The sequence below is a fragment of the Marmota monax genome, unplaced genomic scaffold (genome assembly GCF_021218885.2).
Source record: "Marmota monax isolate L192 unplaced genomic scaffold, Marmota_monax_Labrador192_F-V1.1 WCK01_AAM20220418_F8-fsc00038, whole genome shotgun sequence".
Taxonomy (NCBI): Eukaryota; Metazoa; Chordata; class Mammalia; order Rodentia; family Sciuridae; genus Marmota; species Marmota monax.
Genome location: NW_026692498.1, coordinates 15,368,530 through 15,390,322, shown reverse-complemented (window position 1 = coordinate 15,390,322; position 21,793 = coordinate 15,368,530). Strand labels below are relative to the sequence as shown.

Here is a 21,793-nt window from a genome sequence, read left to right as displayed (position 1 = left end):
ATGGATAAAGAAAACCACTCAGCAGTGACAGAGTTCATCTTTATGGGCATCACTCAAGACCCTCAGCTACAGATGATCTTCTTTGTGGTCTTTCTCATTGTCTACCTGGTCAATGTGGTGGGGAATGTTGGTATGATCATTCTGATCATATCAGACACTCAGCTTCACACACCCATGTATATTTTCCTCTGCAACCTCTCTTTTGTTGACCTGGGCTACTCCACAGCCATTGCCCCCAGGATGCTGGCTGACTTCCTGACAAAGCACAAAGTCATCTCCTTCTCCAGTTGTGCCACACAGTTTGCTTTCTTTGTAGGTTTTGTGGATGCCGAGTGCTATGTCCTGGCGGCCATGGCCTATGACCGCTTTGTGGCCATCTGTCGACCCCTCCACTACAGTACTGTCATGTCCAAGCGGGTCTGCTTGGCTCTCATGCTGGGCTCTTACCTGGCTGGACTCGTGAGCTTAGTAGCCCACACTTCACTCACATTCAGCCTCAATTACTGCAGTTCCAACATCATCAACCATTTCTTCTGTGAAATCCGACCGCTCCTGGCCCTCTCTTGCTCTGACACCTATGTCAGTGAGATACTGCTGTTCAGTCTGTGCGGCTTCATCGAGTTCAGCACCATCCTCATCATTGTCATCTCCTATGCCTTCATTCTCATGGCCATCATCAGAATGCGCTCCGCGGAAGGCCGCTTTAAGGCTTTCTCCACCTGTGGGTCCCACCTTACTGGTGTCACCCTCTTCTATGGCACAGTCATGTTTATGTATCTGAGGCCGACATCCAGCTACTCCCTGGACCAAGACAAGTGGGCCTCTGTGTTCTACACCATCATCATCCCCATGTTGAACCCCTTGATCTACAGTTTACGGAACAAGGATGTGAAAGCTGCATTCAAAAGCTGGTTGGGAGAAAACCTCAATAAAACCAAAAAATGAAAAAAATCTGGTTTTGTCAGAGGTAAACAATAGTGGCACAGAGGTGGTGGCAGGGAACACAAATGCAAACAACTCCTCAATAAACATCATCCATGTTACCCTCTCTTTGCTGATTACATCTTGAATTCTAAAGGAATTTTTATGACTCTATGATCTGAAATAAATATAAGTTAAATTTATATTTTTAAAGACATCCAAGTAAGAGGTACTAGCTTTTACTTAAATTATATTCTCATATATATTAGAAATTGAGGTGGGATTTTATGGGGAGGGGGGGATTAGCTAGCCACCCTAAAGCATATATATATTTTTTTCCCAGTGTCAGAAGAAATGCCAGGTTCAAATGTTGAAAATGTGTGTACTCTCAAAGTCAGAGAAAATGTAGTGAAAATTATAGTGAATGGGCTTGGAGTGAAGGATGATTCTGTTTGTTCTGGGATCCATCCTGTCATGTTAGCAAAACTTATAAGCACATGGTATGTGCCAGGTTCTTGGGGATAAAGTTAGAAGACATGCATTGGCAACATGGAGTGTGTTATGCTTACAGTTGCAGTATTATTGCTTTAAATTGACTCCCAAACACAAAATCAGGAACCATTCAGTCTAACAAATAGAGCTATAGTCTAATGCAGTTCTAGTTAACTAGCTGTGCAAGTATTAGTGTGGTTTTTGTTGTTGTTGTTGTTGTTGTTGTTGTTCTGAGTTTTGCCTTTAACCAAATGCTTATTTTCACTGGATCTCTTTGATCCCATCTGTCTTAAAGAATTAAACATATGAATACTTTTTCAACGTCACATGTTGACATCCTTTCAGTCCTCAGAGGCCTTAATTTTTCTCTTTCAATCCTAATTAGTCCCTGGCACTTTGTGCAGCTTTCCATGGTCCCCACATCATGCCCATGCAATGTTCAAGGAAGTCTGATAAATAGGATGTGCCAATGAGTGATCAGAAATGTGAATATAAATCCTACTTGCATGGATTTAAGGCTACAAATCTCCAAATAAAAACAAGATGTCAGGTAATAGCAATAGGTAAAGGCAGCAGATGGAAAGATGAAGAAAGCTAACTATTTTTTGAGGAAACCATCAGTTTCAAATATTTGGGCACTCAGGAATTTGGGTTTGGGTGTTGGGGGTCAGTGGCCAGAACCTGGAGAGGATTTATCTTGGAAGAGATTAGCATTTCACAGAGAATATCACTCTAGGTTTCATGAAACATTTTCTCCCCACTTGTGGCCAGCATCTGAAAAGGATTTACCTGGAAAGAGATGAAAGCTATCAATATATGGCTTTCTTTTTTATTCCTTTTCCACAGACCACACTATCCTGGGGTCTTTCATTTTCCATATCTAACATTCCAGACTCTGAAAGGAAGGAAGAAATTGGACATGGAAGTCTTTAGCTGCTTCCTTATGGGAGGAGGGAATGTGAGGAGGGGGTCTTTCTTTCAGATTCCTGAAAGTAAATATGGGGGTAAGGCAGAGAGGGATGTGGGTAACTTCCAAAGCCATTGCAAGAGATGTCAATTATTTTAATGTTATTCCAGAAGATCAGGCAGTGGGTAGGGAAGAGAGTTGCTCTGAGATATTTTCCAGCAGTTGTGGCTGAGCTGATCACTATTGTAAAACTTAAATAGGGAGAAAACAATATTACAATAATATGTGAAGATTAACTGGTTTGTTAGGTTAGGTGAGACAATTGTAACATAGAATGAAGAATAATTAGCTTACCAGTGTTAGGAAAATAATGCTAGTGTAAAAGGTAAAGACTAACTAAGTTGTTAGTGCTAGGAACATGATTTTGACATGTAGTATAGCTGAGGATTCTATTTTTCTTAATTAAGGTCTAATCAGATTTGGGGAGTTCTTCCCATAATTTCAGGGGTCTGGTTCCTTTGGAGCATAGCAAACATGATTGATCTTGAAACCATATTTTTCTGGTAGTTTAATTGTTTCCATCCTGCTTGACCCAATTACACAAAAGAAGAACAGAGATAAAATTAACAGTATAGTTAAGGTTAGTAATCCAGCTATATGTGTGGGATAATACTTAAAAGGGTTAAGGGAAGAAATTTTTTCAGCTAAACCGCCACAAAATTCTTCATTATCAAAAGTAGATGTTTTGGCATTAACCATGACAGGATCTGAGATTACAGTTTTAACACACCCAAAAAAGCAGTATGAGAAAGATCAAGTCCCATTAGATGATTATGTACACTGTGCCATTGAATCTCAGTATCATTGTATGGAACTCTAGTAACACAAAGTGAGTAATATTATAATGACATTAAAGTCTCAGAATCTACCATAAATCCTGTACTTGTTTCCCTAGCCACGTAACAGAAAAATTAAACAAAACTTATTGAGTGGATCTAGTAGTTAACAAAAGATCAGGCCAAAAGTGGTGGAATTAAGATTGTTTGAAGGGGGAATATCAAACCATGTTACTGGGTGAGAAATAGCTGGCTGTGGAATCTGGGCCCAATAAATCTAAGTGCTATTAGCCATGCTCATAGTTATACATGTTATGAGAATAAGCATGATAAACCTATTAACAAGAATAGTAAATTGATCCATTTTCCATATTTCAGGTGGCCCTTTAACCATTCAACCTTGTCTCTTAAACCATTCCTGCCGCGTCCGGCCAAGGGAGCCGAGTCCGGCGAGGGACGGCGAGGTTAAAAGACACACAGGACACCAAGGTTCTTCATCCAGGAGTCAATAATCTTTATTGCTAACACACCTTTTTTTATACCCCAAGCAGCAGAAGTGGAAAACTACCCAAAAGCAGGAGGGAGGGGGGAGAAATTTAGTTTCAACATCTATTATTGTCAGGTACCGAAACCTCCCTTAACAATAAGTCCATCAGACCAGAAAAGGTCAAGGCATTCCCGTGGGATACATATGTCTCAGACGGATAAGCAGGAACAGAAAAACCGCAAGTTCGCCATGGCCTTGTGAGCTGGCCACACTGGCATGCAGAACAAACTAGTGGAGGTAGGGCTCCAGGGGCCAAGGTGGACCTGTTGCCAACAAGTCCCCCTCTTTTGTTTTTTGCATGCCAGTGGGAATCAAGTAGCCCCTGTCTTAGGTCGTTCACAGCCCTTGCGATGCTTACCCGTCTCTGGGAAGGCCCCGATTCCCTGGCTTAGGTCGCACAGCAAGCGTGAAAGTTGCCCGTCACTGGGTACTACAAGATTAGCTCAAGGTGTTATGACCTATCAAGACATTATTGCGGTGAACGCTTAACCGTCTCCACCTACAGGACCCATGACCGTCACCGCCGAATGGCAGATGTGATTGGACCGAGAGATTAGACAGCAAAGATCCTAATACAGGAAGGCAAGAGGGAGAGGTATGCATAGAGAAAAGATATGGCAGGAGTTCTTCTTTTAAGGAGGACACTCATCTTCGGATAGGTCTGAAGTATATCTCAGAGAGGCGATCATCCATCTTCAAGCGTTGATAGTGAACCTGTATTGGCTTAGAGGCTAAGATATTAATTTGATCCTTAATGAATTGTACTATCTTATTTACAATGCAGGGTCCTATTGCCACTACTAGAAGGAGGCCTAACAATGGTCCCAATAAGGGAAGAAGATAAGGCAAAAATCCATTAAGTCCAGTCCAGAGAGGGTTCTCAAATAATTCCCTCCTCCTTTTTTCTAGGTCTTCTTGGAGTTGTTTAATTTTTGTGCGAACTATGCCAGATTTGTTAGCATAAAAACAGCACCTCTCCCCAAGGGCTAAACAAATTCCCCCTTGATTGGCAGTAAGCAAGTCTAAACCCCGCCTGTTCTGAAGAACTACTTTTGCTAGGGAGTCTATCTGGTCTTGTAAGTCTTTAATGGTTCCCGACAGGGTTTGCACATCATCTATAAGCTGTTGAGATAGGCGGCAGTAAGAATGTATAGCCGTACCCAATCCTGCCGTGCCTGTACCCACAGCAGCGGTTATTCCAAGGCCAACAAGGAGTGGTAAGGCCTGCACAGCTCTCTTGTGTCTTCTAACTAAGATGTCTAGGCTAGGAATGGGTAGGGGTTCATCTCCTGAGATAATCGTGATATCAGGAAGCAGTAATGCCAGAACACAACCACCAGTCCAATTTGCTGGGAGCCTGGGAAAAGCTAAATTTCCACCACACATAAAGACTGTACCATTAGGGGGACAAATGGGCGGAATAGGTGAGGAGTAATTCTTTACTAATGAGCAGTTTCCAAAGGAAGAGACTCCAACATCAACATCATAGGTATTATTTTGCATCATGCCTAGAAGGCATGACATAAAACCACCTAGAGGCTGCACCTTAAAGGGCAGCCCAGATTGACATGTGTTGTCATCATCAATGGTATAATTGATGGGAACCGCCAATGGCATGACTGCACCTGCCGTCATGCAGAGCCAGCAATCACCAGCAAGGGTAGGATTGGAACTGTTAAGTAAAGAAAAGGTGGTTTCTAGGATATCTAATGTATTGGCATCTAAATCAGGAAACTGGGATTTGGGCAATATCAAGGGGTGGTATGTAGGCTTAGGGATCTCTGGCTTTAAAAGCTTAATCACCTGAAGGTGTTTGATAGCATCAGTGGGTCCCCCTCCGTCAGAGATTCGATAGGGGCCTGCATGGGCCAGCAGGAAGGTTTACCCACGACGCCCTCACATCCCGCCTCCGTTAACCGAGTCGTGATGCCTTCCCCTCCCCGGTCACCAAGAAAAGGAATATAATTATAAGTGGTCCCCCATTCTCCACGGGTGTTAGTTAGGATGGCCTCAAAATACTGTTTTCCTTGATTATTAACACAAATTGAGGCCGATGTATAACAGGAGATGTGCATTGCCGGGGTGTAATGACAAGCGGTGGAACAGCTTCCAAGAGTCTCGGTCGGATTAGGGACAACAAGTCCGGGCTTATTAACACATACCCATTTTGGTTGCTTAAATCCTCCGATGTTTTCATTGAGTTCAGCCGCCATGTAGGCTACTTTAGTCTCACAATCAATGCTCTGGATATAACCAGAGGGGGCCGAGTGCCGGGGCCCTCCCTTACACTCACAAGGGGCTCCAAAAAGATATTCATGAATATTCCCAGGTGGGGGGTCAAGCCCTCCTTCAACAAACCTGTCCAGAAGGAATGCCACAAGAGGGGTCCAGCTCATGAGGTGTGTCTCGGCACTCACTTGAAGGGGTGAGAACAACAGCGGCAGGATCAGCCATCTTGGGAACTTCATTTTGTCTTGAATTTTCATTCACTGGTCTGGTGCAGCGCTCCGGGATCCAAATGGGCTTCTCAGTTCCTGGGGGAAAAACACATACAGCTCCCCTCACTCTAGCTAAGAGTGGAGCCGGGGGTTGCCACTTTCCGGTGGATAAATCTTTCCACCTTATTTGAGCATCTTGTACAGTGGGAGGGGAAAAGTGGCGTTGTGCAGCCGTGTGCCCTCCAGTGTCAGTGAGTAAAAAATTTAAAGTAAATAAGGTTATGCTTAGAAGTGCTTGTGGTCCCTGACAATTCCGGTATATCTCCCCCTCTTTTGTTTTTTGTAAATAAGTTTTTAAATGTTGATGGGCTCGTTCCACGATAGCTTGTCCCTGTGGATTATAAGGGATTCCAGTCTTATGATTAATTTCCCATTGGGTGTAAAACCGTTGAACCGCCTGGCTTACATATGCGGGACCATTATCGGTTTTGAGGCATCGTGGGGTGCCCATGGAGGAAAAGGCTTTTAGAAGATGACTGATTACATCCTTAGCCTTCTCTCCAGTATGTAAGGTGGCAAAAATGAAGCCAGAATATGTGTCAGTGGAAACATGTATAAAGGAGAGCTTACCAAAGCTAGGGAAGTGTGTAACATCAGTTTGCCAGACATCATTAGGTTGTAGTCCTCTTGGATTAACCCCAAGGGAAGGAGAATGAATAAATGGTGCACAGGTTGGACATAATGAGACAATCTGTAAAGCTTGGTCTCGTGAACATCCTGTGTGGAAGCGTAAAGACTGTGCATTTAAATGAAATTTGTTATGGAATTGTAAGGCCTTATCATATTTGGTCGTCACACAGGAAAGGCCAACAGCATGAGTAGCAGCATCTGCTTTTGCGTTGCCCTCTGACAAAGGTCCAGGGAGCCCTGAATGGCTTCGGATGTGGCCAATGTATAAAGGATCTCGTCTAGCCCAAATGAGAAGCTGAACTACCTGTAGTTGTTCTGTGATGGTAGATTGCTTTCCAATATATGATGTTGTTTCTATGACTAGAGCCAGATTGGCTACATATAAGCTGTCAGTATATACATTAAGAGGAATAGAACTATAGACTTTGAGAGCTATGATTAAAGCTTCAACTTCCGCCTTTTGGGCCGACTGACCTGACACAGGTTGTCGGAGAATTTGAGATCCATCAAAAACGACTGCAAATCCATTTTTGGCCCCATCTGTATATACAGTTTGGGCCTTTGGAATAGGTTCCCTTTTCATAATCTTTGGGAAGATAATGGGACACCTTTTAAAGCCCTCCAAAAGTCTATGTTTAGGGAAGTGATTATCAATCTGACCCTTGAAGCTGCACAGGAAAAGACACCAAAGGTCATGTTCTTGTTGTAACTTGTGTATCATATCTTGAGTGTAAGGTTGAATAAGTATGTCAAAGGTTTTTCCAAACAATGCATCACCCAAATATTTAGCCTTCCAAATTAAGTTAATAACTAGCTCATAAAAGGGAGTCAATACCCGGGGGTTAGAAGCCGGCAAGTGGACCCAATAAATGGGACCCGTTTGCCAGAACACTCCTGTGGGAGTAATTTTAGAAGGTAGAACTATAAATGACAAGGGCAGAGAATAATCTATCTGCGTAATCTGCATGTCCTGCAGAGCCTCTTCTATTAGCCTCAGTGCTCGTAAGGCTTCTGGTGTAGGTACTCTATACGACGTAGGAGAAGGATCTCCTCGCAAGAGGTCATACAGGGGTTTGAGCTCTCCAGTTGGAATATGAAAGGATGGGCGCAGCCACTGTATTTCTCCGAGGAATGTCTGCCACTGATGTAAAGTTTTGAGCTGATTTATCTGGAACTGGGGTCTCTGGGGAAAGATTCCTATGTTATTAATGATGTATCCCAAATAATTGTAAGGGTGTTGAAACTGCACCTTTTCGGGTGCTATGACCAGCCCTGTCCCTTATAGAAGGGATTGGAGGACTTCATAAGATTGAAGAAGCCTTTCTTTCTTGGGCCCTGCCAGTAAGATGTCATCCATATAATGAATGAGGTAGAGCTGTGGGAACTGCTGTCGAAAGGGTCGCAAAACCTCAGCTACAAAATATTGGCACATTGTAGGACTATTAGTCATCCCTTGAGGTAGGACAGTCCATTCATACCGTTGGTAAGGTTCCCTAAAGTTTGTGGAAGGCAAGGAAAAAGCGAAACGCTTTCGGTCTCGTGGGTCTAAGGGGATAGAGAAGAAACAATCTTTTAAATCTATGACAATAAGATGCCAATCCTTTGGGATCACAGTAGGAAAGGGTAGCCCTGGTTGTAAGGGTCCCATGGGTTGCATAGTTTTATTAATAGCTCGTAGGTCCTGAAGAAGTCTCCACTTCCCAGACCCCTTTTGTATAACAAAAATAGGGGTATTCCAAGGGGAGGTAGAGGGCACCACATGTCCTAACTTAAGCTGGTCTTGAACTAATAGGGAAGCGGCCTGTAATTTGTCCTTAGTTAGGGGCCACTGTTCTGCCCACACAGGGTCATCTGATAACCAAGTAATGGACAGTGGAGGTGGCCGCACTTCAGTGGCCCCTAGGATAAATTTCCCAGTCCTCTCCGGTCTCTTCCCTGCCGGGTAACCTGTTCTGCTGGATCCACGGGTGATTATTCTGCCCTCATGTCTCTTTCTTAGTCCCCTTCCAGGGATCCATCCCATGTTTAGCATTGCATCATTAACAAAGTCATTATTTCCTTTCAAAGTCTGGGTAGTGAGAATAGCCCCCATTTGATGAAGCAAGTCCCTCCCCCAAAGGTTCGTGGGGAGTCCAGTCACTACATAGGGCTGGAAATGGCCACTATGTCCTTCACCATCTCTCCATTTTAAAAAGGAAGCACTTCTTTTTGGTCGGGTCTGTCCTATCCCCTGTAATAGGGCTGAGGGACTCTGGAGGGGCCAGGCAGGTGGCCATTGTTTTTCAGAAATGACAGAGACATCCGCCCCCGTATCTAGTATTCCCTTGAAAGCCTTGTCCTGTATCTCAATGGTCAGGTTGGGACGCGAATCCAAATGAGCTACCCAAAAGGCCTGGGGAGTTCCAGTGGAGCCAAAGCTGCCATCGCCCCGGGACCCACGGAGGGTGTGCCCAGGAATGGAAGCTAAGGGTAGCATCAGCAATTGAGCTATACGCTCCCCGGGGGGAAGAATAACAATTCCTTGGGTAGCTTCTACTACTATTTTTATTTCTCCCTGATAATCAGCATCAACAACCCCCGTAAGAATCTTCAAGCCCCACTGAGTTGCGCTACCTCGTCCCAACACTAGTCCCACCGTCCTCTCTGGCAGGGGTCCAAAAACCCCAGTAGGCAGCGTCTGAGGTCCCATTTGGGGAGTTAATACCACTCGGGAGGTGGGACTGAGGTCCAGTCCTGCGCTTCCTGGTGTTCCCCTGGGGAGTTCCCAGATAGAAAGGGGTTGGTCAGTGGGAGGCGGCGGAGACGCCCACTCCCTGGGGCACTGTTCTGTCCCTGCACTGCCCTGTACACTTTGGCTTCCGGGGCCCGGGGCGGGCCCCTGCTCCCGTTTCCCGACGGTATTGGGTTACCCTGGATGTCAAATTTTGACCTGCACTCACTGCTCCAATGATTCCCTTTATGACATCTAGGACAAATTCCAGGCATCCCTCTGCCAGCACCCTCGCTCCTTTCCGGGCAGTTTCTCTTTATATGTCCCTCTTTCCCACACTTAAAACACCCCTTAGAGTGGGTTCCCCTGTTATCAGCTTTTTGCATTCCAGTCTTAAGGGCAGCAGCCAAAACCTGACCAGTAATATGAGGCCCATCTATATCTTTGCATGCTCGAATCATGTCATCTATACTTTTGGCCCGGGAGGACTTAATAGCATTTTGGCAGTAAGTGTTAGCGTTTTCATATGCCAGTTGTCTAATAAGTGGCATAGCCTGTTCTAGATTAGGGAATATTTTTCCAGCAGCCTGCATTAGGCCGGCTATAAAGTCCGAATAAGGTTCAGAGGGTCCTTGAGAGATCTTGGAAATTTTTGCTTCAGTCTTAGAAACGGGCAGGGTTTTCCAGGCATGGACTGCAGCTGAGGCTATTTGAGCATAAACACCTGGGTCGTAATTAATTTGTTGGCCTATGGTGGCATACTGCCCAGTTCCTGTCAACATTTCAGCATTTCGCCGTTGATGGCCCGCATTCAGGTTAATCTGAGCCAGCTCGTGGCACCTTTCATGATATTCACTTTTCCACAATAAGAAATCCCCTCCAGATAACACAGCCCTGCAAAGTTGCTGCCAATCATTGGGTATTAGTTGACTGGCTGAGAAAGACTCGAAGAGGGTCAATGTGAAAGGGGCATGAGGTCCATAATTAATGACCGCCTCCTTAAGCTGTTTTATGTCCTTGAAGGCTAGGGGGACATGGGCTCTGGCCGGCTGTCCATCAGCATCGGCGTTTTCAATCACTGGAAAAACTTGAGCCACTCTAGAACCCCAGTGGACCCCCGCCCGTCTAGTAGGGGCGTCCTCATTCCAACCAGGATTATAGGGAGGAGGTGCGGCAATTGAGGGGGCCCTAGGCACCCTCACATTTGCCCTTTTAAGGCGATGTTCTAGTTCCTCTATCTCCCTTTCTAATCCCTCCTCTTCCTCAGAGAGAGAACTGAGGTCCTCAGGATCCTTTTTGGGCTTAGAAATCTGGAGGCGTTTCCTACCCTCCGAGCCTGAGTCCTCAAGGGGACCCTCATCCTTTAAGGATTCTGCCATTTGCTCCTCCTGCACCTGATTAAGGACCTGTTCACATTCAGCAAGCTGATCCTTGATCTTTACTTTATCTGTTAATAAAGCATCCTTTACCAACCTCCATAAGGAAAAGGTGGCAACTGGGACACTGTCCGAGCCCCGGTCCCTCAATAATTTCTGAAGGTCATGCCTCACCAGGTCCCAGTCACTATTATTAAGAAATCCTCCTGTCAGAAACCAAGGACAAGCCTGGGCAATAATTTCAACGAATTCGGTTGCAGTCTTAGTTTTTATTCCTGTTCCTTGTGTATTTAACAGCTCTTTCAGTTCGTTGGCCAGACGAACCTTCGCTGTTGAGTTACCCATGGTACGTACCCTGTCTCTTTAAATTATCTTTAAACCAATCCTCCCCCTTCTTTCTTAGAAGGTGAGCCCCGTCCGCTTACCCCTGCTTTCCGGATCTCGGTGGGACCTCCAATTGCCGCGTCCGGCCAAGGGAGCCGAGTCCGGCGAGGGACGGAGAGGTTAAAAGACACACAGGACACCAAGGTTCTTCATCCAGGAGTCAATAATCTTTATTGCTAACACACCTTTTTTTTATACCCCAAGCAGCAGAAGTGGAAAACTACCCAAAAGCAGGAGGGAGGGGGGAGAAATTTAGTTTCAACATCTATTATTGTCAGGTACTGAAACCTCCCTTAACAATAAGTCCATCAGACCAGAAAAGGTCAAGGCATTCCCGTGGGATACATATGTCTCAGACGGATAAGCAGGAACAGAAAAACCGCAAGTTCGCCATGGCCTTGTGAGCTGGCCACACTGGCATGCAGAACAAACTAGTGGAGGTAGGGCTCCAGGGGCCAAGGTGGACCTGTTGCCAACACATTCCCAATTGGTTTACATAAAACTAGCATTCTTCCCTGACTGACAGATGCCAGGGAGTCCAACTGATTTTGTAAAATCAGTACCAAATCACTGACTTGTTGGATATCTACAATAAGTTGTGGTATTTTTACAGTGAATAGAGGCTTCTAACCTCACTGCTCCTGTATTAACCCCAGTGGATATTTCTAGCTCTATGAGTAAGGGAATAATTTAGGGGCTCTCCTATGTCTGGTGTGTGCTGCTATTCAACTGGGTAGGCTTTTATTGTGGGGTTAAAGGTAAGTTTGAGGAGCAAGGAAAATTAAAGAACAGAGGCCAGTTTAATTTTGGTAAGCAGGGATAAATATGAGCCTCACAATATTTATGCAGTTTCTTCGTCAATAAAAATGAGAATTATTTATATCATGTCTCTATCAGTTTGCACAATATGAGTTCAATAAATGATTTGAGTTTAAAAAGATCTTCTTCTTTTTCATGAATTAAAAACTTTTCTATTGCTATGTCCTGTACAAGGAGGGATCCATAAACCGAACCCAGGTGTGAACTGGCTGAGAAATTAAAAGTCTGAAATAATTAATAAGAAATAAAAGACAAAACACACTAAAAATAGTTTCAAAAGCAGGGGCCTGGTGGGTGGATCAGACATGATGGGTCAGATTCCTCTAAAAACAAACAAACAAACAAAAATTCCAGGAATGCTTTATTTAAAAGGAAGCACAACAAAGGGATTTATTGTCAGGAAGGGTTCTTCCAGGTGAACAAAGTCATCAGGATCAGACTAATTGAAGTCTATCTATTTTTTAAATTTATTTATTTGTTCTAATTTGTTATACATGACAGCAGAATTCATTTTGATTCATAGTACACAAATGCAGCACAATATTTCATTTCTCTGGTTACAACCTTTCTCTGGTTACACCTTTCATGTCTTCATACATGTACCTAGGCAATGATGTCTTTCTCATTCTACCATCTTTCCTACCCTCATGACCTCTCCCCCTTCCTCCCCTTTGCCCTATACAAAGTTCCTCCATTCCTCCCATGCCCCCTCCCACACACTCCCAATATGGATCAGCATCCACTTATCAGAGAAAATATTCAGACTTTGTTTGTTGGGGATTGGCTTACTTAACTTAGCATAATATTCTCCAACTCCATCCATTTACCTGTAAATGCCATGATCTTATTCTTTTAATGCTGAGTAATATTTCATTGCGCATATATACCACAGTTTCTTTGTCCATTTATCTATTGAAGGTTGGTTCCACAATTTAGCTATTGTAAATTGTGCTGCTATAAACATTGATGTGGCTGCATCAATGTAGTATGCTGTGTTTAAGTCCTTTGGGTATAGACCAAGGAGTAGGATAGCTGGATTAAATGGTGGTTTCATTCCAAGTTTTCTAAGGAATCTCCATACTACTTTCCAGAGTGGTTGTACCAATTTGCAGTCCTACCAGCAATGTAAGAGTGTGCCTTTTCCCCCAACACTTATTATTGCTTGTATTCTTAATGCCATTCTGACTGGAGTGAGATAAAACCTTAGAGGAGTTTATTTCCATTTCTCTAATTGTAAGAGATGTTGAACTTTTTTCCATATATTTGTTCAGTTCCTTAGCCCATTTATTGATTGGGTTATTTGGTTTTCAGTGTTAAGTTTTTTGAGTTCTTTATATATCCTGAAGATTAGTGTTCTATCTGATGTGCTTGCGGTAAAAATTTCCTCCCATTCTGTAGGCTCTCTATTGACCTCACTGATTGGGGCTTATCTATTTGCACTATCTTCATCTTGCTCCAGATAGCTTGTGCCTCAAGGCTGTGGAGCCCATATTTCTTTCACCCAAGGGCAGCGGGCATCTGAACTCAAAGCTTTTGTACCCATAAACCCCACACCAGGCATAGAATCTGCCTCATTAATAGCGGCTACCTAAAAATGTGCATGTCTTTCAGCACTATTGTTCAGAGAGGGACCAAAAAGGGTCTAGCCGTCCAAGGCCATGGAGTTCAAAGCAATGATTCAATTGCCTCTGCCAACAATTTAAAATCAAATCCCTGGTAATTTTACAGTCAATATTATCATGATCATAATCAATGCTACAATCAAATGATCTTTAAGTGCTTTGCCCTCCTCCACCCTGACTTCATACCATAATGTCACTGGTGGTCATGTGAAGGCTCATGATGTCACCACATGCCTGGCTGACCAGTGTCTAATTTCTCTAGCAACACAAATATTCATATTCTTAAAATATGTTAACAAATTAGTCACAGAAATCTGAGGATCTGATCCTAAGGCTACTCCTGTTACCATTTACTACATCCTTTAGAGTCTTGTCCAAAAATAGATGTCCCACCCAAACCAGATAATTTAAGGGGAATTTTTAACAGAGACTATACAAAGATGTGACAGGAGTATGGGATAACCACAAGTACAAAGTCCAGGACATTGACCATGGATTCTTACTACAGTTTTCAGAACGCACACGCACACACACACACACACACACACACACACAGATTCCATAAATGTTTCTACACTCACGCCCCTCCACTAAAGGAAAATGTTTAAATGATCTTACTGTAGTTTTTCCTCAGAGAGCAGAAAAACACAAAGTACATTTAAAAGGAAGGTCAGATTACCATGGTAGTCAGGTAACCATTGGGTGAGGTCAGCCAGAAAAGAAGTAGTTTCTTAAAGCACAATTTTAACCTGAGACCTAGAATTCATGTTTAAGGCTCCAAAGAAACATCAGGAAAACATGTGTACTATTATGTTTGTCTTTATTGTTGTTGTAGATTGGAGCATTTTCTACAGAGAAGATTCACAAAGTTGAGGTCCAAAAATATCATTGACACAAAAACATCCTTATTATTATTATTAAATGAATGCCCATAGGAGAGTGAGAACCAAGGTCAGAGTGAGGAGCACTGATCTTTTAGTCTCGGTTTTGCCCAGTGATTGTTTTGTGATCCCAGGCATCGGTTTCCTTCTCCAAGAGGCCTGGGTTTCCTTGTCTTTCTGGTGCAGGAGCTGAAAGGAATATGATAGGCTGCACTCATCACACAGGCGCGCAGCACAGGTCTTCATTGGAGAAGCTGCTCCCCTAGCCCAGCAATCCTTCTGCTACAGACCCTGGAGTGCCAAGTGTTTGAATATTGGTCCAGGTTAAGCCAGTAACCCTAAGAATGTTCTGACTGTGACATTAGAAAGCCTCCTTGATCTCCTCTCCCATCATTCCTATTGTTCAAATGAATATGTTTTGTTCTGCAGAGGGATCTGCCAGAATCTGGACACATCCCACACTCCCTGCTATTTCTTTCTTCTGCCTTTGTAGAAACAGCTTACCTTCCTCTAGCAGAAATGTCCTCCTACCTCATGGTAACTGTCTGCTTATTCTTCAAGCACAGCAGCAAACTTTCTCCTTCTATATTCACACTTCCCATCACACAAAATCCCTCCCTCTAGAGTGGAGAATCTTCTAGTAGGGGAAGTGAGGCAGAGTCTATATCCAGGCCAGCCTCCCACAATCGAGAATAAAAATTGTATCACAGTGCATTGCATTTATTTGTTTAAAAATTTTAATTTCTTCCATTAAACAGACTTTGTTCATCAGGCCTAGGCCTTAGTTATGCCTCTTGATCTTAGTACCTGGCAGAGAATCTAGAACACAGTAAATGCCAGACATATATGCAGGCTGTGGACAGACGAGGAGCACTGGGAGAAATGGTTTTCAATCATGGCTCTACCAGTGTCCACACTGAGTGAACTTGAACAGTGTGTATCTCAGAAATCTCTTCTGTGAATTAGGATTGGTAATCACTTTTACTTCACAAGGTTATTACTATTGAAATGAGATGACTCTTTTAAAGCATTCAATAGAATACCTTGCATGTACTATGTGCACAACAAATATTATTATGATCAATAATGGATAAATTTGACAAGGGACTTTAAGCAAATATTATATATTATTTAAAACATTTCCATTGGACACTGTTACATGAACTACTATGACAGAATTTTTTTTAATTTTTAATTTGTTCTTTTCAGTTACACATGATAGTAGAATGTATTTTGGCATCTTATACATACAGGTAGTATAACTTCCAATTCTTGTCATTATGGTAGAATTTTATAACTCAAAATTGAGTAATGGTTTTGGAAGCAGGAATGGATATGTTTGTTGCAAAAATCTACCTTTGTGGACATTTAGGATAAGCCAAATTCACTTTTTAAGCAATTTATTTACAGATGAATAGATATTCCAAGGTCATCCTTCTCTGAACTTTCATTCATGTAGCATAAAAATTATGAATTTTATGATCAAATAGCCTTAGTCTCAAACTCTATTTGCAAATACTTATAAATTGTCATGAGCAGGCTAATTAATTGTTTTGTGTATATTTTTTAGATTATAATATTGTTTACAACACATATTAGAAGAGTTATTTGACATATTAGAAGTGTTATATTTATTGAAGCTTTTATTCATTTGAAATTTCCTTGGTAGAGATTTTATAAAAACAATGTTTTCAATATACTGTAGTCATCATCAGTTTAAAAATAATTTTTTTTTCCACCAAACAACTAATCATTTCAATTCACTCTTCTATTAATTGCTTTTTCAGAGATGTTCTAACTATGAACCCCTGAGGTGCTTGAGACATCAAATACACTGGGGAGCCTGAGCAGGAATAAGTCACCTGGATCCACAGTGTGGTCCTATGTTGGTCCTGACTGTGAATGTCAGGTAAGTGTGCTGGTCTTGGGTAGGGACAGGAGAATGTTTCTGGACTCATCATCAGTCTTGTCCCTATGACAAAGACAAAGGTATCGTCCAGCAGATGATTTGGGCAGAGCCTGGAAACTTTAATTGACCACATGTGTGAGGAACTTGCCTGTGAACATCTGAACTTCCTGATGACCTTATGCTCTTGGTTTTAGCTAAGTGTCAAACCCTACATGAGAGAGACAGTAGAGCCCACTCAAGTTCAGCTGATATTAGAATTTTAAAAAAAGTGGTTTATTCATGAAGTATCAGGACTCCAGAGAAAGCATCACCACTTCATAATTGTAAAATTATTAGCTACTTACTAAATCTCAATCTGATCATCTACAAAATGATTGCCATTTATATTTGGCTGCAATGTGGAAAGCATACAACCAAAATACCTGCCAGGAAGGCACTGACCATGTCTAGTCTGTTCTGGGCACCGTGGCAGGAGTGCAGTAAGCAGTGAAGGGGAGAACAGTGGGCACTGGGAGCAGAGAGGAGAGGAGGCTCAGAGCATGTGGACCATAGATGGCTTTGTAGGAATTTTTTCTTTTCTTCTGAATAAATGGAGAAGTCACTGGAGTGTTTAGATTGCAAGAGTGACAATCTCACATTATGATGGGAACCTCTGCCCACCACATTGAGAGGCTCAAGTGGGGTTTAGTATAGAAGCCTGGAGATGGCTGGGAGGTTTCTGCAGTTATGCCAGTGGGGATGAAAGGGCTTTCTCTGGGATAGAAAGGTTGGATGGGAGAAGGTGGCCAGGTTCTGTACATATTTTGAAGTTAGAGACCAGGGGATGTTGCCAGTTGATCCAATTGAAAGTGAGTAAATCATTTTCTATGAGCTGGTAAAGCCTATTTCTGCTGTGGCACTGAAACGGTAGGACGGTTAGGAAAAATCCTCAATAACATATTTTTTTTTCTATGATGTCCAGTAGACATACTGTAGCTGTGGGTATTTGAATCCAAGTGTTGGGAGAATGTAGAAAGAGACACACAGTGAAGAAATAAACTTTCAGACTCATTCACATAGTAAGAACATTTAAAGAGGAGACCACCAGGGGCTGATTTCAGTGTTTAAAAACAAGAAGGACCAAGAGTTGATTCTGGAAGCATTCTGAAATTCAAAACCTAGCATAATAACACTGAGAAATGCAACAAGAGAACTGAAATGAATCCAGAGAGGTAAATGGTTGGGAAATCAAGTGAGAGAGCATTTTCCAGCAAGAAGAATATAGCAAATAGTGCACATAGATCAAATCAGAATATGACTCAAACTTACTTATTAGATTAAACTATGTGAGGTTACTGAGTCTCTAATGGAGGAAGAGTAGCAACAGACAAAGGGGAAAATTCTTACATTTTACTAAGGAACAAGTTTATTTTTGAAAATTGACACTTATTAAACCAACATTAAGAAATAAATGGTAAGTGAGCGTTTTTCTGGGAGCCAAGAAGAGGGAATAAGACAAACAAATATCATAATCCCTGGAATTTTTGTTTAACTAGTTACAAAGTAAAAATATTCTAAAGGACCACATAGATTATTGCTTTCTAGAGTTAAATTACCAGACGTATACTATTACATATTTAGCACAGTTATTGTTTCTTTGTGTGTGTGTCAGCAAAAATCATTAAAATGGAAATTTTTCACTCTTCTAAAGTGAAATATTCTAAGCCATGCAGAGGGGAAATCACACAGTGACAGAGTTCATCCTGCTGGGCTTCACACGAGACCCCATGATGCAGCTGGTCCTCTTTGTGGTCTTCCTTATCATGTACGTTTTGACTGTGGCAGGAAACACCTCCCTCATAGGGCTGATCTGTAATGACTCCAGGCTCCACACACCCATGTATTTTTTCATTGGAAATCTGTCTTTTCTGGATCTCTGGTTGTCCTGTGTCTACACTCCAAAGATCCTAGTGACCTGCATCTCTGATGATAACAGCATCTCCTTTGCTGGCTGCCTGGCTCAGTTCTTCTTCTCAGCTGGGCTGGACTATACCGAGTGTTACCTGCTGGCTGCCATGGCTTATGACCGCTATGTGGCCATCTCAAAGCCACTGCTTTATTCTCAGGCCATGCCCATGAAACTATGTGTATTTTTAGCAGCAGCCTCATATCTTGGTGGCTTTATTAACTCTACTATCATCACCAGGAAAACTTTTTCCTTTGATTTCTGCAAAGACAACATCATTGATGACTTTTTCTGTGACTTGCTTCCCCTGGTGAAGCTGGCCTGCGGCAGGAAGGAGGGCTACCAGGCTCTGATGTACTTTCTCCTGAGTTCCAATGTCATTACCCCCATAGCGCTCATCCTGGCCTCCTACCTCTTCATCATTGCCACCATCTTGAGGATCCGCTCCACCCAGGGCCGCCTCAAGGCCTTCTCCACCTGCTCCTCCCACCTGGTCTCTGTCACCCTCTACTATGGCTCCATCCTCTACATTTACTCTCGCCCCAAAACTAGCTACTCCTTTGACACGGACAAAATCGTCTCTACCTTCTACACTGTGGTGTTTCACATGTTGAACCCCTTGATCTACAGCCTGAGGAATAAGGATGTGAAAGAGGCTCTGAGAAAACTCTTCAAATGATCAAGACTTTTTCTTCTGAGGAGGGTGGAGATTCAGTTATTGATGAGGTTATTTGTTTATCAAGCAGAGATGCCCTTGTGCTCCCCTGGGATATAATATAATGCAAATTACAAGATTTCCACCTTTGACACATGGTAGGTCAAGTATCTAACATGTGAAATGGTAACACAGGAGATAAAATTACAATGAAATGTAAGAATTTGGGTTGATTTTTGTTACTCTACTTTAAAAACAAAGAAACTAAGCCAAAATTCTCCCCTAACTTGAACATGCAACACTTGATCCTGTTTTTCCTAAAAGAAGATTTCCTTGGTACTTACAAACTGTTTTTTTTTTCTTTTTCTTGTGACTATTTCATTATTGTTATAAATTATATTGGCGTAATTATGTAAGCATAATTATAATTAGCTCCCATTCAGTCCCTGGTTAGAATATTATCTATACTGTTATTTCCTGTTAAGAGGATCTAGCATATTGAATTAACTATTTAAATTCTCCTAGTAACTACAAACTTTGACCACTGTCCTTTCCTTTAAGAGGCTCTTTTAAGAGTTTGTAAATGTACTTTTTTCCACTGAGAAACTTTAGTACATGGATCCAGAGGCTCCATGTGGATATTATTAGTGGATATTATCCCCAGTAAGTGTGATACTTTCCATCTATGTCTCTTTAAGAAATACTGTCTTTAAGTAACCAGTCAAGGTTCTATAGATGATTTCTGAGATCCATTTCAGAACTCTCTCTGCCCTACTTTAAAATATATTGGTGAACTTATGAAGCCTACTGCATCCAAATAGTTTCCTTTTGATCATCAAAACAGTTATTATACTAAAAAAAGCAAAAAAATGAAGAATAGACATCTACGAGACCTCATTACTCAATAGATAAAATTTTCCAGAAAGAATATAGTTATTGATTAAATAATAGGGTAAGCATGATATTGGTGCACTTAATTTTGATTATGTTTATGAAACAAGATAATGTTAATGAGTAATTATTTTAAAATTTTAAAAAATTATGCTGGAGACTTAACCCAGAGTCACTTTACCACTGATTCACATTCCCAGCCCTTTTCATTTATTTATTTATTTATTTGTCTGTTTGTTTTTTGAAACAAGGTCTTCCTAAGTTCCTTAGGGCCTCACTAAGTTGTGGAGACTGGCTTTGAATTTGTGATTCTCTGGCCTTATCTTCTGGAGTTGGTGGGATTATGGGTGTATGCAACTTGTGCTCACATGTAAATTAAGTGCATGTGTCTTCTTTATTTTGGATTGAAAATTTAAGAAAAATTTTAAGGAGCTGTGATCTAATCAAATAGACATGGAAAATACAAGAGCTACATACAGAGAAAAAGACTGATATACACAGCTGGTCACCTGTGTTCAGATGAAATGTGAAGTAGGGACATCTGGATCAATCCCTGGTAAAAGGAAGGAAGGAAGGAAGGAGAAGGAAGGAAGGTAGGAAGGAAGAAAGGAGGGAGGGAGGAGGGGGAAGGAAGGAAGGAAAGGAGGGAGGGAGGGAGGGAGGGAGGGAGGAAGGAAACATGAATTGTGGACCCGCAATTACACTATAAGTGCCAGTTGTAATTCACAGTGACCAATAGAAACAGTGATTTAACAGTGGAATTCCAGGATGCTTGATTCAGAAAACTAATAGTATCTTACTCTCAGGATTCCTAAAAATGTGTCTTTTATTTGCAACTAACGATAATAAAATTCCTATAACTTATCTTCCTTTTGAGAAATATCAACAGGCCCAGATGGCCCATGTCAGTGGCATAACATCACTTATTTTATGTAACTTGTGTGAATGTGGAAAATTAATTACTCCAGCTGGAAACACATGTTACTAAAAGTGCAATATGCATGACAAGTACCTTGTCAAGACTTCCCAGGGTCCTAAACAGGGACACTTAACTACAGAGATGCCATTTCAACCGCTGTCCAGGTCTCTATTGTATCTCCTTAGGAAAAACAATCAAGTTAACTTCTCCAAAGAAGAATCAATACATTCACAGTTACTGTAACCTTGACTAAACTAGTGTATTTTTAATTTATTTTTCAATTATAAGAGTTATCTTGACTCCAGATTTAGGCATAAACAATATATCCAAGACCCTATACAAAAGATGAAGTGCAGCTAATAATAATCTCGGGAACATATAAAAAATAACAATATAAATGTAGAGGGACTTGGCATTCATGGTATAGAAAATGTTTTAGAAATGATTAAGTGTATATTTAGTAGTAAACAGTATCATGATAGAGAATCTTTTCATATGCACTTTTGGTTTGGGATTATTAAGAGTTTTCCAAAATAGTTTGAAGTTGCAGTATAAATGTTGAAGGGATTACTTATTCAACTCACAGAAGATTTTTAAATTCTTAATTTTCACGTAAGTTCTAAGATTTGTCTTTTGGCTGTATGGGTTTTAATAAACTAAAAATTCCTTTTAAATTTTATTTTGAATTTTTGAGATATTTTATTTGTATATCTTTATGAGTTATATTTTGATATTTCATGCACGTATACAACGTCAATGAAATGGAACATTTTAAAAAGTAGAAATGTTTAAAATAAAGCTTCTCTATGCAAGAAAAATTCTTGGACTTAAATGTTCTATTAAAAAATAAG

General features: G+C 41.6%; 2 protein-coding genes across 2 annotated transcripts; both read left to right on the top strand.

Moving 5' to 3' along the window:
• Positions 1-945, top strand: LOC124092761 (olfactory receptor 5AR1). Its single transcript, XM_046444564.1, has one exon. The coding sequence runs from the start codon at positions 1-3 to the stop codon at positions 943-945; it is 945 nt and encodes a 314-aa protein (XP_046300520.1).
• A 17,293-nt stretch (positions 946-18,238) lies between these two features.
• Positions 18,239-19,156, top strand: LOC124093353 (olfactory receptor 9G19-like). Its single transcript, XM_046445790.1, has one exon. It carries the CDS (start codon positions 18,239-18,241, stop codon positions 19,154-19,156), a length of 918 nt encoding a protein of 305 aa, XP_046301746.1.
• Positions 19,157-21,793: the final 2,637 nt, after the last annotated feature.